This window comes from Perna viridis, chromosome 9, assembly GCF_037379345.1.
Source record: "Perna viridis isolate PV_CMFRI_1.1 ecotype Kerala chromosome 9, ASM3737934v1, whole genome shotgun sequence".
Taxonomy (NCBI): Eukaryota; Metazoa; Mollusca; class Bivalvia; order Mytilida; family Mytilidae; genus Perna; species Perna viridis.
The window spans coordinates 10,953,637-10,969,908 of NC_142453.1; the positions used below are offsets into that span (position 1 = coordinate 10,953,637).

Below are 16,272 nucleotides of genomic sequence, written 5' to 3' on the forward strand. Positions count from 1 at the left end.
GAGGATCAAACATATATCACTTTATGTACTACATTGAACTTTGATAAATTAAAATTATTTCGTAATTTAGTAAGCAAAATACCTATAAACTATATACAAGAATGACGGCTTTGAAAGATGTAGGTCAATAGACATTCATTTATTTTTGACATTGACTACCATCAAGGTACTTGCCGAATTGAAAATATTTTTAGTTTTAATGAAAAATATTTACTATTCTTAGACGCCAACCAGATAGCCGTGTTTTGGTGGGTTACGTCCCTTTAAAAAAACTTGCTAAAAGGGCTTGTATTCCGTAGATATAAAAAGGTTTTGTCTTTGTTTGTAAATTGATTGATGTCAGGGTATCCTCTTCTGGCTCTCAGTCTTACAGTTGGACTTCATTTTTGTTGCCATTGTAACTCCAGGCTGGAGTGGTCTAGATATTGTCAACAGAGAAACCGAAATACACATAAGATTTACATTCGAATCCGTATGTACTAAGTTTATCATAAAGTAAATAATTTAGGTTCCAAGTGAAATTGTTTAAAATGGTCGATTTCTTAGACATGCAGTCATGACATTCAGTTCAGATCCATTCTTTACAAAATGTTATTTTCGAACCGTTGTACAATAGTTTACATTCTGTATCATTTTATATCACCCCGACTAAATAAAGGAGGAAAAATTCGTGGACAAACCAGGGAATAAACTTTTTATCAGTGTGAATATTTTCTGTTTCTTGCATGTCACCAATCGTGCTACACAGTTAGTGTCGGTGTCAAAAGTGGGGAAATTCCTGACAAATTGGGGTTGTATGTCATATATGAAACTCACACATATCAGCCAGTCAGGTCATGGTGACGCCTGAATAAATTTCGTATGATGACAGCTTCAAAATATGTATCTTTTTTCCAGCTTTCCATGAACATATTCTACAGTGAAGTATGTGTAAAAACCTCAGCTGATTAGTTAGGTAAAGAAAATATGTCAAACTTTGTCAAATGCAGAAGCCGTGAAAAATCATCTCTCTCTTCAAGAACGAGTCTGAGAGACAGCGGTAAGTTAATATTATTTTGCATCTTTTGTTAAAAAAACGAGAAAGTGAGAGTCTACCAATGAGGTTATCTTGTCAGTCGATGGGTCAATAGGATAGGGGTGGAACATTCGAATTCTTAAATTGCATGAGGTATACTTATTTCTAAAAACGAGCGTATCAATTAAATGTCCGTATCTGTAAGAATTAGGCATTGGTTTATACAAGGTAAGAAAAAAACACCATTTGGTAGTTTAATTTGACTATTATCACCATCAGAATCAAGAAAAAAGAGCAAGATTTTCAACATCACTTTTGTACATTGAGATATAATTTCATTGAAATGCACTGTAAACGAACATATCAAGGGTTGATAACTCTGTCAAAAATCCCATTTTTCTAACATTCTATTGAAAAATTTCTGAGCAAATACAGTGATACAGAGATCAAATCATTGGTTTTTTTTTCAAATGGAGAAAGCATTATTGAGGGACATTATATAGTCAGATTAGTGGGTTTTTGACGTGCATGTTTCCGATTTTTCCCATTTTACTTGATTCTTATAAATACATACATTTCAAGAATTTTATACTATAGAATCAAATGTTATTTACACGTGACCAAGTACTTCAAAAATGACATCTTATCTGAAGGATATAGAAAAATGTAGGTGTTTTAAATGGAGATAGGTGCATATCTGTAATTAATTAATTTTAGAGGTCAATGGTAAAGGAAAACTATTGACCTAACTTTTACGATAAATGTGATGAATTTTCATTCAGAATGGTCAACTTTCCTTTCATCTGTGGCAACCTGCGTATGCAGTTTTCATATTAAAACTCATACGTAATTCCAGAGCTTGCTGTAACTAAACTTCGTATAATTAGGTTTCTGGAATAGGGTTATGTGTCTACAAGATTGAAGACATCACTACATCATTACTACTATGGTCGTCATCATGGACTATTGGTGTATTCATCTGCACCATAAAAACTGATTTGGCCTCCTAAACAACCGGTTCCCGGCCCTCTACTCCTGGTTCCAACTCCGAGGTTCTCGCAGCCTGTTCAACCCCCTCCCCATAATAAATGGAACAAATGTGCAAAATTTTAGAGAAGACTAATTGATCTGTTATCATCTGCATGGAATCAAAAGGGGAGGGACAGATGGACAGAGGTCATCATATAATATCACACCATTATGTGTTGTAGGCAACAGATATGGGATCTCCTTTTTAAATTTCTGTGTTCAAGACAAGTACGCTTTATTAAATTTTTTTCCTGTTACCATTCATATCATTTTTTGTATTTTTATACGATGGTATTATAACTATGGCCTGTAATGTGACATATAGAAATAAACTAAAATAATGAACTCTCTCTCAATCCCTTTCCAAATATCTGAGTGGTTTTTATTCGAATTTATACCTTTGTTAATGTAGTTTTCTTTCATGTTGCTATCTGAAATGCTTTCTGTTACTTTATTTATAAATTAAATTACATTTTTTTAAATAATGACCATGAAAATAGAAATAGGTTTTAAAATGTATCTGGATTTGTATGCTTTGAATTAAAAAAAATCACATTGATCTCAAACAATTTTTTTTTAAATATCGTTAAAACATGCAATTTTCCTTCCTGTTACATTATATATTCCTTTCTGTTACTTTTTATAACAGATTTAACGGAATATCTTTTCACATAAAGTGTCTAAATAAATATAACAAGGTTGAAAAAATTATTTCTTAAACATGAATTATATTTTTGCCATGTAATACTTTCAATGCATTTTCATGTTGAAAATCGTCAATTTAAACTTGCAATTTTCTTTCCTGTTACCATGTCTGTTCTTTCGTGTTACTTTTTTCATTTAAATGTTTCCTGTGTGTTTTTGTTATTATTTAGGTCAAATCATCAGCAGCAAATGATACTTCTTTTAGAAAAGTAATCTTTCTAGGAATAAAGCATTTCTATTGTAAAAGTCACTTTCATTTCGTTCCTGTTACTTATTCAAATCTTTGCTGTTACCAATTTAATATTTATTTTGTTAATGGACACTACTTTGAGATGAATTTTATCAAATGTTTTACTAGTTATAATAAAATAACACCTACGAAGTACACGAAAAGGACCGTATCTATGAGGATTATGAACATTAAACCGGTATCTCTTTAAGGAAACTGGCTTTATGAAATTGAATTGTCAAAATTTAGGTCTGGACACACTGAAATTGGAGGGGTTCCTAAATCAAAAGCAGTATATAATAACTTTGAAAACATAGAAAGGACAAAATAAATTGTTTTTTTTTTTAGTTCATAATATCCCTAAATTTAGTTTGAAAAAGGATTTTTGGTCATAAAGTAACAAGCATTAAAAATAATTGCAGTTGAACGTCCCGGACAAAAAATTGGCAAATTTTCTGATATTGACTCATAGAAATTTCTTCTTGTTGAAATACAGTAAAATTCAATTATACAACAACCAGTTTTCAATGACTCGGACTTCTAACAAAGAACCGCACCTTCCGTCAAGTGAATATGCTATATTTTTCAGTATCGTTAGCACAAGAGTACGAGCAATTGAGTAAATTGTAATATACTGATATAATGCATTATTCTATTTTTGAAAACAATTTACAACCTCTTCCCCAACATTCTATATGACTATTTCACTACATTCTATTTGACCAACGAAGCAATAATCACCCGGTAAAATCCGTTGTTTTCAATGCGGTGGTTATAGGGTTGACGAGTGATAGTTGTGCTGTAATATTTAAACTTGAAGAGCATTAAAAAATCAACATGTGTATAAAACAAACAAATACACAAGCAACGTCTGACTCCTTTTGCTGGAAATCTTTCAATTATAATGTGTGTACAATAACATAACCGAGCTAACGATGTCCTGATAACCCATTTTGTCTTGAGTATTTAGAAAAAAAATTGATCTGCCCTAAAAGTTAAACAATATTTACTCTAAATGCAATGAAAATAATACCTCAATTCTTATCAAACGTGTCAGAATTATGCTCGACATGGGTTTGAACAATATATGTAATATTTATACAGAAAATAATGAATAGACAATTTAAATACCGTGACATTTAATTTAAAATTGCATTTTGCAAGTGATTATTGACAAGCAAAAGAATGTTTGCTTTCGTTCAGTCAGGATTTCTTGGCATTCGCAGCCGCCCTCAATCGGACCTGGGTTGGACTTGGACTTTCAGGCAAATTTGTTTTGTTGGCAGACAGCATATAACCTAACATGAAACCACTGGTTACACCTTACAAGGCCAATAAATTAGCTGGATAGGCAAGTCTTGAGAAGAGACGTAGGCGTAGATTCAGTATTGTTCATAGAAAGAGACGTGTCTATGTTGAGCACGTAATGAAGGAATTGAAGACTTTTAGGATAGTAGAATCTATATTTAGACATCCTAGATGGGAGCTGTCATATTATATTTAAGAATAACGAATTTGAGAACGACAGTCACGTTTAAAAGGTATAAAAGGAACTAAATACAAATAAAATACATGTGTATGTATAAAAGGTAAAACGAAATTTACAAATGTGAGCCTAAATCTTCGGCCTTACGGCCTTCGCCCGGGGGCACAGAGTATTGAAGATAAAACAAATTATATTTACGTAATTTCTAGTCGTAGTCTAAACTTAATACATTCATTTTCATCGACAGGTGACAATACAAATTTTGTCTGTATCTCAGTGATCACGCAAAACTAACAAAAATCAAAGTACTCATGTACTGAATAAATTCATATCGATCGTTTGAATTTTTACGCTCTGGAGCACCCGAAGCTCTATTATCTTTACACATGACCGAAAAAGCCCATAAGAATGATTATTACAAACAGCAATGTCATCAGATCTAGACCACAAATTAACATCATTTCCGAAATATGCATTATCGAAATTCCTATGCTATCATCTAAACATAGTTTCATTTTTAATTGTCAACCATTTCCGCGTTTCCGATGTCACGAGGCGGTAGCCGTACTAAAAACACACGATACAGTGAGTGATACATCGAGGTGTTTCGGGGGTTATATGCTACCTTTCTGTATCACGTTTGGCTAAAAATGGTGTGACAAATGTTAGCTTGGAACCCCTTTCTCTTGATAGGATGCACTGCCCCCTGTTTTGTATATATGTGGATCCGGTAGTGATTGTATGAAAAATCTAAACACAGCTTCAGCATTCCTCTTAATATTTCATTTCTGTGATCGATGAATATGTATAGCCTCGCAGGTTTTTCGTTTCTAGCTAAACATTAAATAGTGTTTTATGCGTCTAAGATAAAAAGACAACTTGAATATACCGACAGTAAACGACTAAACAGGTACTGATAAGATGTTAGATGTCAACTTTTTTCATTCGGATCGTTGTTAATAGAAATGTACAGTCACTTGTGTGTACATGCCTAATTTATCAGCATATATAGCTAACAGTAAAAATTGTTTACTTGGTTTGTTTATTAGCGTAAATAACATAAAATTAAATTAGATTTATTAGAAATACCTATAATGTTGACCTAACTACCTATGTTTGAACCTAAATGGGGTACGTGTATGCCGATGGGACTATTTTACTGCGGTAGTGTAAGATAATTGCAGATGCTACCCGACTTTACAAATCTCAAGGCTGCAAGCGATCTAAATTGATAAAAATACGGTAAGTAGAATAAACTTGTAACACGAAAACTATAAAGTATGCACAAACTGAAAATAGTTGGCGAAGTGAATGATACAAGACGGTTATTTATTTTTTTTTATTTTATAACGGTTAATATTTCATTACTTTATGGCCATTTCAAAAAGAGAAAAACACGCTCTTATCATAATGTGGGAAAACATTTGACTTTGAAAGAATAGAACATTTTGAAATTTAATAAAATGTGCCATATCGTAAAAAGAAGTCCGGTTAGTCCTTATACATTGAACCGTCTATGAGTGGGCCAGCAAAATTATATATCGGCTGAATTTCTTAAATTTGTAAATTACTTATCAGTCATATGTTATGCATTGTACTCGGAATTAAGGCAAGAAGGTTTGTATCAAAATCTACAACTTGTCTATTTCTGGACATTTCTAACTGGAATGTATTTTTGTTACTATTCACATTACGTCCATACGTTAAGTTTATTATCCGATTATCTCTACTGACCAATATGACAGCGACCACGCAACTGCAAACTGCAATTGAGTGAAATTAGTTTTACATTGTCTTAACCATTAAGCGACCAAGTAACTGCAATCTTCAGAGGAATGTAATTAGTTTTATATTGTCTTAAACGTTAATGAGGTAGACCTAGGGGAAGGAACACAATCTTAGAAATCACTGGAACGTCTTTATTCAGCATTTTACATAAAATCTCATTTAAACATCAAAGTAACTTGGATTGATTTCTTTCTGTTTCAATTAAACACTTGATAGGGTTTGGTGAATTTGAATATGATACAAACGTATAACTGATTTCAACAGTTATGTCTCTTACCCTAGGTCTACCTCAAGGTAAAAATAAATGTACAAACCAGATAATAATAAAATTATCTCAACATTTTTAACAAATTTAATTCTCCCCCAAGGCATACCGCAATTGACACCATATACAAAAAGATATATACTTGGAGAATACATGCAATTCAACGAAGCCAGTTCCGAACTTATTAGATAGTGAAACAACCATTACAACGACCAGCATTATAAATAATCAGTCAATAATGAATACCAGTGGATTTGATATAGAGTAGTATCATCAAGCGCTAAATAGCAGGAAAGGTGAAGTGTAATACTAATAATGACTTAGTTTTTTTTATGTTTGGATGCAACTCTATTGGCAAAACCCGGATCAATGAAAAGAATATGAATTTAAATCGAATACTTTACAGGTGTATCTATACTAATTGAAAAGCAAATTGGATTTGTGTTTGAAAGAATTAACTGTATATACTTTATTTCCGTAGAAACTGGAAGGGCAAAATAATTTGTAACTATAAGAACATGCAATTGGTCAAAAGTTTGCTTATACAAATGGTCTACAATTTATTCTCATTCATATCTATTGATTTTTTTTAATAAGAAATGAACACATCTTTCTGAAAATCGTAAAAAAATTAAACAACGTTTGATAATACCACTATATAATGAAAAATCAATATTATATACAATGCACATGTTTATGTGTTATTCTGTATGCGTACAAGTATTACTTATCAATATAGCTAAATAATTCAGCAAAACATCAAAAGGTCAGAAACATTATCAAAATCAAAGTATACTTCTAACAATTGAAAACAGGAAGTAAATATCCCGTTTTTAAATGACAACAGACAAAAACATATAATAACAATAATTTTCGTCTTTTATGAATAATTTCACTTCATTTGCTTTCGAGCCTTTTAAAGTTCGTTTCATTGTAAGGATTTTGTTCAATATAGAAAACCGTGTTGTGACCTGTAGAGGTTAAATTGTTCATTACTTGGTACATGTATTTGGTGGATGACTGTCTCACTGCTAATCTTTCCACATCCCCTATTTTATTATTTTAGTATTTATAAATCTTAGGTAAGAGGCGACTCATTTATATCAAAAGGCTACCAAATTCACTTTTATTTCTAGTTCTAAAGTAGTTAAAGATCATATTATCAGTATCTAAGTGCCAGCTAACATAAAATTATGACACTACCAATAGAAAATTGATTCAAGGTTTAGAAAACCAACAGAAAACGATGTTTCGTCAATCTACATATGCTATATACTCATATAACGATAATCATTCTGCAATCAGGTCTGCATTTTATAGAAAATCATACATTTACCTCCCACATAAGTTAACCAAATTAGTAAACATCAGGAACTGTAACTCTTTCAAAATGCTAATTTCATGTACAATTTATATAATTTTTATATGAAAAGTGCATCATCCTTAAGAAAAACTAAGACCAGTTATGTTATAAGTAAGTGACTCTTACCATGAAATAGAACTGATTTTTTTATTCACTTATGTCTGCATTTAATTTGAACACATACATGTATTGCAACAACATATTCATTGATCTACGATCATCAATTGTTACTATTAGAAACATGGAAATATGCTGTTTCCATACAGAATGTGGAAGAGATTGTGTCAATGAGGTTCCCTGCATCATTGAATTACTGGCTTACGTTTCCATTTAAACCTCAAGACCTTGAGACTTTAAATTTTGGAACGACAAATTTTCCAATGTGCATATAAACATGTAAGAGATTATTTTAACGATGACTTACCAACAATAAAATTTTGTAATATTTTGATTAAATGACAATTTTCTATTTTATCTATTAACAAACGAAAAAAAAACAAAAAAACTTTACATTACAAAAAATAACTGGGATTCGATTTTTTAGGATTGTGGATCGTTAGAACTAAGCAATTCATTGTAAAATAACACTTAACAAATAAAGTTGAAATATTTAGCATTTTCCGTACATGCACACGTGGATGACTCGTTTTGCCCGTTTCAACGAAAACTTTCTACAGAAATGTTGTTTTAGTGTGTTTAAATGGTTTACTGAGTTTTAACTAATGCTCGTGTTCACAACATGACTTAAACGAGCTTCGAAAGAACAACAAACTAATATTTTTACGGAGATGGTACATTAGCCAATTAGCCAATTATATTTATTACTTTCAGCACCTAACGATCTGTTGATTATGCTCATGGGCACAAATTTACGCATAGATACATTAACGCATATATACTTATATGGTCATCATAATGTCATAAGAATTTGTTGTCACGTCCATTCATAACATAGGTTTACATGTGCATTATCATATGAGCCGATATGTGCATATGTATACAAGGACGTAGTTGAAAGTTTCAGATGTCGTTTGAAATTGGAGCTGTGTAAACAACGAATTAAAAGTAAAGGGTCGCCTTTGGAAAGAATAGTAACATACTGCAAACTGGATACTCTTTGAACTTGAATAAACACAAATTTAGCATGAAGGGTATTTTCAACTGATTTTGTGCCATTTCTTTTGACAAAATCTCGAATTTTGAAATTCTTTTGCATCAAAGAAACTGTTTATAGATTCCCACGGAATGTTGCATGTAAACAAAACAATTAAGTTTTTTATGAACTCTAGATCTCATGTTGCAAAGCCAGATCCAAGCCATTTTCAAACACCAATTGATTTTATTATGAACAAAAAATTATCAGAATACATTAAAATTATAAGTACTTATTCCAATCATTAAGGAGCACCCAAAGATTTATAGCTTATGCTACATTTGTTACAGAAGTTTTATGGTCGTCATCATGAACTCGGGGATCGTTGCGGTGTATCAATCTGCATCATGAAAATGATTTGTTCAACAAGTTTTACTTTACTCTTTCTTTTTATGAGCAATTTGGCGGGGGTTTGTTTCTAGAATAAAAAGTTGACGCTTACCCTACAAGTGCACCTGGTTCCAGTTTAAGTGGAGTTAGAGTCGCTCATTTGCTTTTGTTACTTTGTATGTATTATTTTAGTTAATATATGTTCTTTGTAGTATTTGTCTGTTATCCATGTCTGTTCTTTGTCCCTGGATTGTATTCTTTTGATTTCCGTTAGAATCTTGATTCCATTGATTACTTCTTTGAAAATAAGAATGTCGATAAACGGTTCATTCCAAATAACTTTCGAAGGATAAGTAGACATTTTCTCGATTATGCTTATCAGACGATCGTTGAATATTCAGAATGCTATTGTCATGATCAAGCCTGTGTTTCATACAGGATATGAAAGCTGTCACAATTTAATTGCATTTAGTTTTTGTCAGCATTCTGTATATGGTCATTAAACTCATCATAATATATTAAATGAAAAAAATATTGCGATAGGAACAATATCAGCAATATAAACTAATTTAGGCTATTCTTGCTGTAAATACATTAACGCAAAATAAAGTGCCCGCGAAATTGATTTTGTAAACTCTATATCGCTTTAAATTTATATTCGCGAATAGCGTATTCTTGTTACTTATCATAAACGTTGTATCATCATAGAGGCAGACTTGATGGAGAAAGGAGCCACACTCCATTTCTCCCATTGCATGAGTTCCCCAGCTTTTCTGCCACTGCCATTTCCATATTGTAGCGTCAGTGATGCCAATTCACACCCTCCATACCACCAACCACTTCCTTTTCTTCTACCTGCCGATGCACAGTTTCCAACGAGATTTTCTTCATTATCCTGGTCACCTGTCGTAAAAGGCCGTCCATTGTGGTAAGTTAATGAATCCCCTACAACATAGAAGATACTTAAGGGAAGCACAACAAAAAGTCAATTCCGAATGAATCAAAACGACGGCCTATTACATGTACAATCTTGTTTTTTTTCATTCACGTTTTCACACGTTTGACCTTAAGCTATGAATAAAAATTGCTCAATTTAAAGTCGGCTTTGAATGTCCCAGCGTTTGCTCTACATTAATTAAAGGCGTTTTTTTTCAATCCATGTAACAGAAGGGTGGGGTTGGTGGAAATTCAGATGTTATTTTATATCGGGAATTATACATCGTGATAGGGAATGGGGATTTTTAATGTGGGAAATGGAGAAATTTATGAAACAAAATGAATTGATTAAAATGCCAACTATATTAAGTTTACTTTCACTTAAAAAGTCTAGTTTGTATGCCAAAAGGTGTAAAAACACACAATTCTAGTTGATTATGTAATATGTAACATCAGTATTATATGATATATTATTACCAAAATGATAATTACAATTCAACTGATATTCTATAGGAATATTCCGATTTTCTAATGGGAATAAGGAATGTTTAAAATGACTTAAAGAATAATAGATTGTTTTCATCGGAAATTTATACCATCAATGTGCTCTTATTGTTGATTTTCTATTTAATTCCTAGAACAAAACTGATCAAATGATAGACAAGAGATGTAAACAATACAATATTTTTTAAAATATATTATAATGGCAATCTAAACAAACATATTACAAACTGATTTTGGGACGAACTCCACGTAAGATAGACGTTCGTTTCTGTCCCTACCAATCAGTGAAGACTGAAATTTCGATCTTATTAAAATATTTAAAATCAAATCACTCGTTGTTTCTAGAAAAGCAGAGGACGATTACCCTGCCGGTGCACATGGCCCATGCTGCCAGTTTTTAGTGGAGTCCGAGTTGCTCATTTACTTTTGTTACTTTGTATGTATGATTTTATTTACTTTATGTTATTCGTTGTGTATATGTGTTTTTCATTCCTGGTCCTGGGTTACATTCTTTTGATTACTGCTATAACCTTGGTTCCCTTGATTACTCTTTGAAAACCTGATTACGTCAAGCACAATAGTTCATTTCAATATTAAAGCTGATCTGATCCAAAAGAGGGAATATCGTTTAGCTAGATTCTTTAGTCTCAGCCTCCGCTACATAGATGGCGTTTTACAGTTAAACAATCCTAGTTTCTGGGATATATCGCATCTACCCCCAAAGAACTTTAGATACAGGATACTACAGACATAGTGTCGTCAGCCTCATATCTTGACCTACACTTTGAGAATGATGATATTGGAAAACTACTGACAAAACTATGCGACAAATGCGATGACATTCCATTCCGTATTATCAATTTTCCTTTCCTCTGTGGCAACATCCCTTCAGCATCTGCGTATAGAGTCTTCATATCACATTTTAAACGTTATGTCAGAGCTTTGTGTTTCGTGCTAGACTTCTTACAATTATGCTTCTCGAACAGAGTTATGTTACTACATGATTGAAGTAAGAAGGTGTTAAGAATTGGATTTGGCACTAAATGGAGTGTCTTGGGATTTAAACCAGTAAAGGAAAATCAAGAAAGTAACGGTGATCTAAAAGTACATCAAGAAAAACCTCAATATCTGTTTCTTCTTCTAACCATTAAAAACACACACACAACACAACAAAGACCACGAAGACAAAAAACCCAAAAAAGAAACAAACAAAAGTATAGGGGCATTGATTCACCGGTAGGGTAAGTGTTCTCTGCTTTCGAATTAAAAAAAACACCTGTCAAGTGTTATTCATTAAACGTCAATATATTATCTTTATCAAAATAAACATACTATTGTATAGGAAAAATTGAAACGAAAAACCTTTGCCTCTTTTTAACACTGTCATTCGTACCTGCAGTTCCCGTGTATCCACTAACAGATAATTTGTATTTAGACACATCATTTCCGACACCAAAATTTGAATACTGAGCGTAGGCTTTTTCTCCTTTAAAACTTTGAAGGTCGACTTGAAGTTTGAAATTTCCAGTTGATGTTAAACGATGGATCAACTTATTTCCTTTTGAAAGACAAAACAAATCATTGAAATTGTAAAGAAATTGATATACTACATCAACGTTTGCAAACTTTGTCGGTTTGTAGAGTTATAATTTAGGCTATGCTGCTTATCTGATACAAATTATTTATTATTTGCTTCATTTTGTTCGTTTTTTAAGTTTCTCGCACTGAACTTACACAAAAGTTATGATACAGATTTCAATTGCTTCCGTTTTTGTCTGTTTGCTGTGTCTGTTTACGTAGTATTGGTTTGCTCATGTTACTGCTATTGATTTGTTTTATTGATTATTTAATAAAAAGAAAAAACTTACTACAAACTATTTTGTTAATATTTTCGAAATATTATTACACTCGGAGTAGGCTTGGCCAAATCCTATATTAGCGTTTTATAAGAGCGCATTTGTCCTACAAAAACATTGTTAAATTACCAAATTATATTTGTGGTGAGAGAGTGCTGCCATCTATCATGTGAAAACAAATTTGAACTATGGTACGATGGCAAAATACGAATTTGTTTTTAAACAAATTTTGTGTTTCTTTCAATACCACGAATTGTAATACAAGGTTTACTAACTGATGGAGACAAATTTGCGTAAGCACAATAATTAATGCTTGTTTCTGAATCATGTGTGTTATTATTGTTTGGTCTTATATACGATTTTTTTTACAAAACGGTATGTCTAAATCATCTTCAATTGTATTCAATTATTCAATGTACTATCTTAATTAATGGGTATGTTAGAAGGTCTTCTTTAAATGTGAACAAAACGGCTTTTACAAATGTCTTATAAATGTGCGTAGGAAACTGTGGCTGGAAGACGAAGACCAAAAATTTTAAAAGTAAATTTTAAACATACCAAGCCAAAACTCATGTGATAAATTTCCAAATCCATTCTCATATGACACCCAGTTTCTTTCAAAACTTTCTGACCCATCACAACGCTTGATTAAAACCTTGTAGCAAAAATTAAAGGGTATTAGATCGGAAGATGTCAATAAATATACATTACATGATTCATAATAAGTCCTATCTTAACTGCAATTAAAGGGTTTTCACTCTTATTATGTAATCATGTTAAAGAAAATGTTAAATTGTACCGAAATTGAAAAGGGTCGATTTGTTCTGCGACAATGTGTTATGTGACAATGGAGATTTCCAGGTTTATGATGTACGTTGGGAAAAGCTTTCAACAGCAACATGTGCATCATATTTGACATAACTACAATTCAGATATTATTCAGATTTAAGGAAAATTGTGTTGACATTCACGCTGTTTATGTCTGTAAGGTAGATTTACAAAAGTAATGTCGTCTTTGAGATTTTCTATTTATTTATATTTGTTGTTGAAAACACTTTAAAAAGATGCCGAAGAATTGACTTATTAAACCACTTATAAAGTTTGTTACTATCTTAATGATTTATGATCTGTATGTATGGCTTGTTTACTTTTATCTTATGATTTTTCATTGTTATCATATACATATTGAGGATAGCAAATAATGTCATGCTAATCATGATCATGGAGTTTCGTGAACAGCAGAGGATTCAAGCCCTACCAGTGCACCTGGTCAATGACCCCAGTTTTTTATGGAGTCTGGGGGTGCTCATTTACACTTGAGTACGTGTTAATATTGTCATTTCATATTCTTTCTTATATATGTGTGTTTTCTCAGACTAGTGCCGGGGATATATTCCGCTCGGAACTTGGTTCCCTTGATTACTCTTTCTGGCCTTGGTACCATATAAATTATGATGCTTTAGTCCCAAATATTGTCTTGACTCCTAGGGAAAGCCGAGGCAAAATCAATTTCATAGGATATTGTAACGTCACCAATAGCTAAGGGTATGTTTTAGAATTAGATCATTTCATTGTTTAGGCAGCAGGGCGTTAATACCTTTATCTCACACGGTATAGAGAATAGGTGTCTCAGATTTCCGGCGATTTTAACTATCTTTCGACCCGTTGTGTAGGTATTTATCATCTGATACGTCACTTTTGCGTTCTTGCCAGATGATATGTTTAAATTCCATTATCATGTCATGGAACAAAATGTTTTGTTTTATTACTGCACACACAACTTAGAGAATTATAGCTTCTATGGTACGTTTCTTTGTTTGAAGAAAAAGAAAAGTAGAGTTTCTTATAGAATGACTCGTCAGATTTCTCATATCACGCTGGTTAAATGGTTATATTTTAAGACTTGTGAAAGCTCGTGTATTCTGAAAATACCGTTATTTAGCTATTGTTATTTGTGAAACCCGATTATCAACTCGTTGTAATGTAAAAATGTATTTTTAGTTTGTTCTATATACTGACCGTCCATCCTTTATTGCCCGCCGTCATATTACAGTAAACATTAAATCCAGGCCCGTTGTCTGGATATATTTTATACACACCACTCTTGTCTCTTCTTTCGTCCAAATCTGTACAATCTCTTGGCCGTGATGCTAATTTCAAAAGCATTTATTTAAATATTAGTAGTGAGAAACCGCATTATGATATAATTATTTGCTTTTTTTAAGGTTCTGTAAAATACGCGTTTGTTGAACATTTTTTTGTCGATTGCTGAATACAGAGTGCCTCTAACACATGTTTCACTGAAAACAAACAAGATTCGGATAAACGGTATTTTGCCCATGATCTTAAAATGCTTACATACTTAACATTAATAAAATTGAATATCAAAGTCTTTTTTTAACTTTAAAAAACATTCATTTAAAAAAAATATATATTATACAGTTAAAGTTTCATCAAAATATATTAGTATTACACTTACCATGTGGAATTTGATCCAGTAATTTGTTAGTTTCATCCAAATGTTTTTTCATGTCGTTTAAGTTATTATTAAATGTATGACTGAATTCGTTTAAGGCGGCATGTAAAGTATCATTGAAATCATTCATTGTCTTTGTTACAGCGGTTGAGAATTTACTATTGGACTGGTTCACCACCACCATCCGTTCATTAAGCATAGTTTGTATGGTTTCTGGTACTGTTTCGGTTAAACTGGCAGTCAGTGCATTCTTGAGTTGACGTCGTAGCTGGTTGATTAATAGCGAAATATCGAGTTCTGCTTTTAGTGGTGCTTCCAATTTCGACATCAAGGGAATATCCAAAAAGTTTAAACAATCACCCTCAGGACATTTCTGTCCAAAACACAAAGGAAGAAACAAAAGCAGGAGTACCACTTTCATCGTGCAATATTGTTAGATTCCTTCGCAATCAATACCGAAATAGGACTGACTTTTATAGTAACTAACTCAAGTCTGTTTATCAAATAATTCTACTTTGTCATGTAAGTACGGTATACTTTAAAAAGTTCATACCCTTCTTATATGCCATCAAAAACACTCGAAATGACATATGTTATGATGAACATTTTTATAATTTATAATCACGTGACTAATTTGAAAACTATCTATGTCAGAACATATAGTTCAAATGATGCATCTAAAGATTTTTGAAGAACGTTCTATTACTGAAATTAACCCAATATACCATATAGTGCAGACAATAACTGAAGTCGTCTGGCGTCGGTAAGAAACTTCCCTCATAAAAATAACGATACTATGAAAACTTCGCTTACATTTCAAGTCTTCAGTGACAAAAAAGTATTTGAACGAATTGACGTAAAAATGTTATTTAAAACTACAAAATAACGAGAACAGTCCGATTTTCGAAAAAAAATCTAGGATGCCCGTAACTTCAAAACAATGTATGTTTTTTTCAGTCGTACATAAGCATGTCGGTAACTTTCATCAAATCAATATTTCGTAGATGCTTAGATATGATTAAAGAGGTTTTTCATCTTTTATTAAAGATTTGATCAATGTAAAAAATAGGTCGATGCCAACATAAATTAAATAAACGTTACATGATACAGTCCTTGAACCGATCCGCACAACGATTT

The 16,272-nt window shown here is 32.2% G+C and overlaps 1 protein-coding gene across 1 annotated transcript; it reads right to left on the reverse strand.

Moving 5' to 3' along the window:
- Positions 1-6,589: 6,589 nt before the first annotated feature.
- Positions 6,590-15,694, reverse strand: LOC148606674 (fibrinogen-like protein A). The gene is made up of 5 exons (XM_088544839.1): positions 15,139-15,694; positions 14,679-14,809; positions 13,218-13,314; positions 12,197-12,361; positions 6,590-10,308 (listed from the first exon to the last, which is right to left on the reverse strand). Exons 1-5 carry the CDS (start codon positions 15,554-15,556, stop codon positions 10,049-10,051), a joined length of 1,071 nt encoding a protein of 356 aa, XP_088400965.1. The 5' UTR covers positions 15,557-15,694; the 3' UTR covers positions 6,590-10,048.
- Positions 15,695-16,272: the final 578 nt, after the last annotated feature.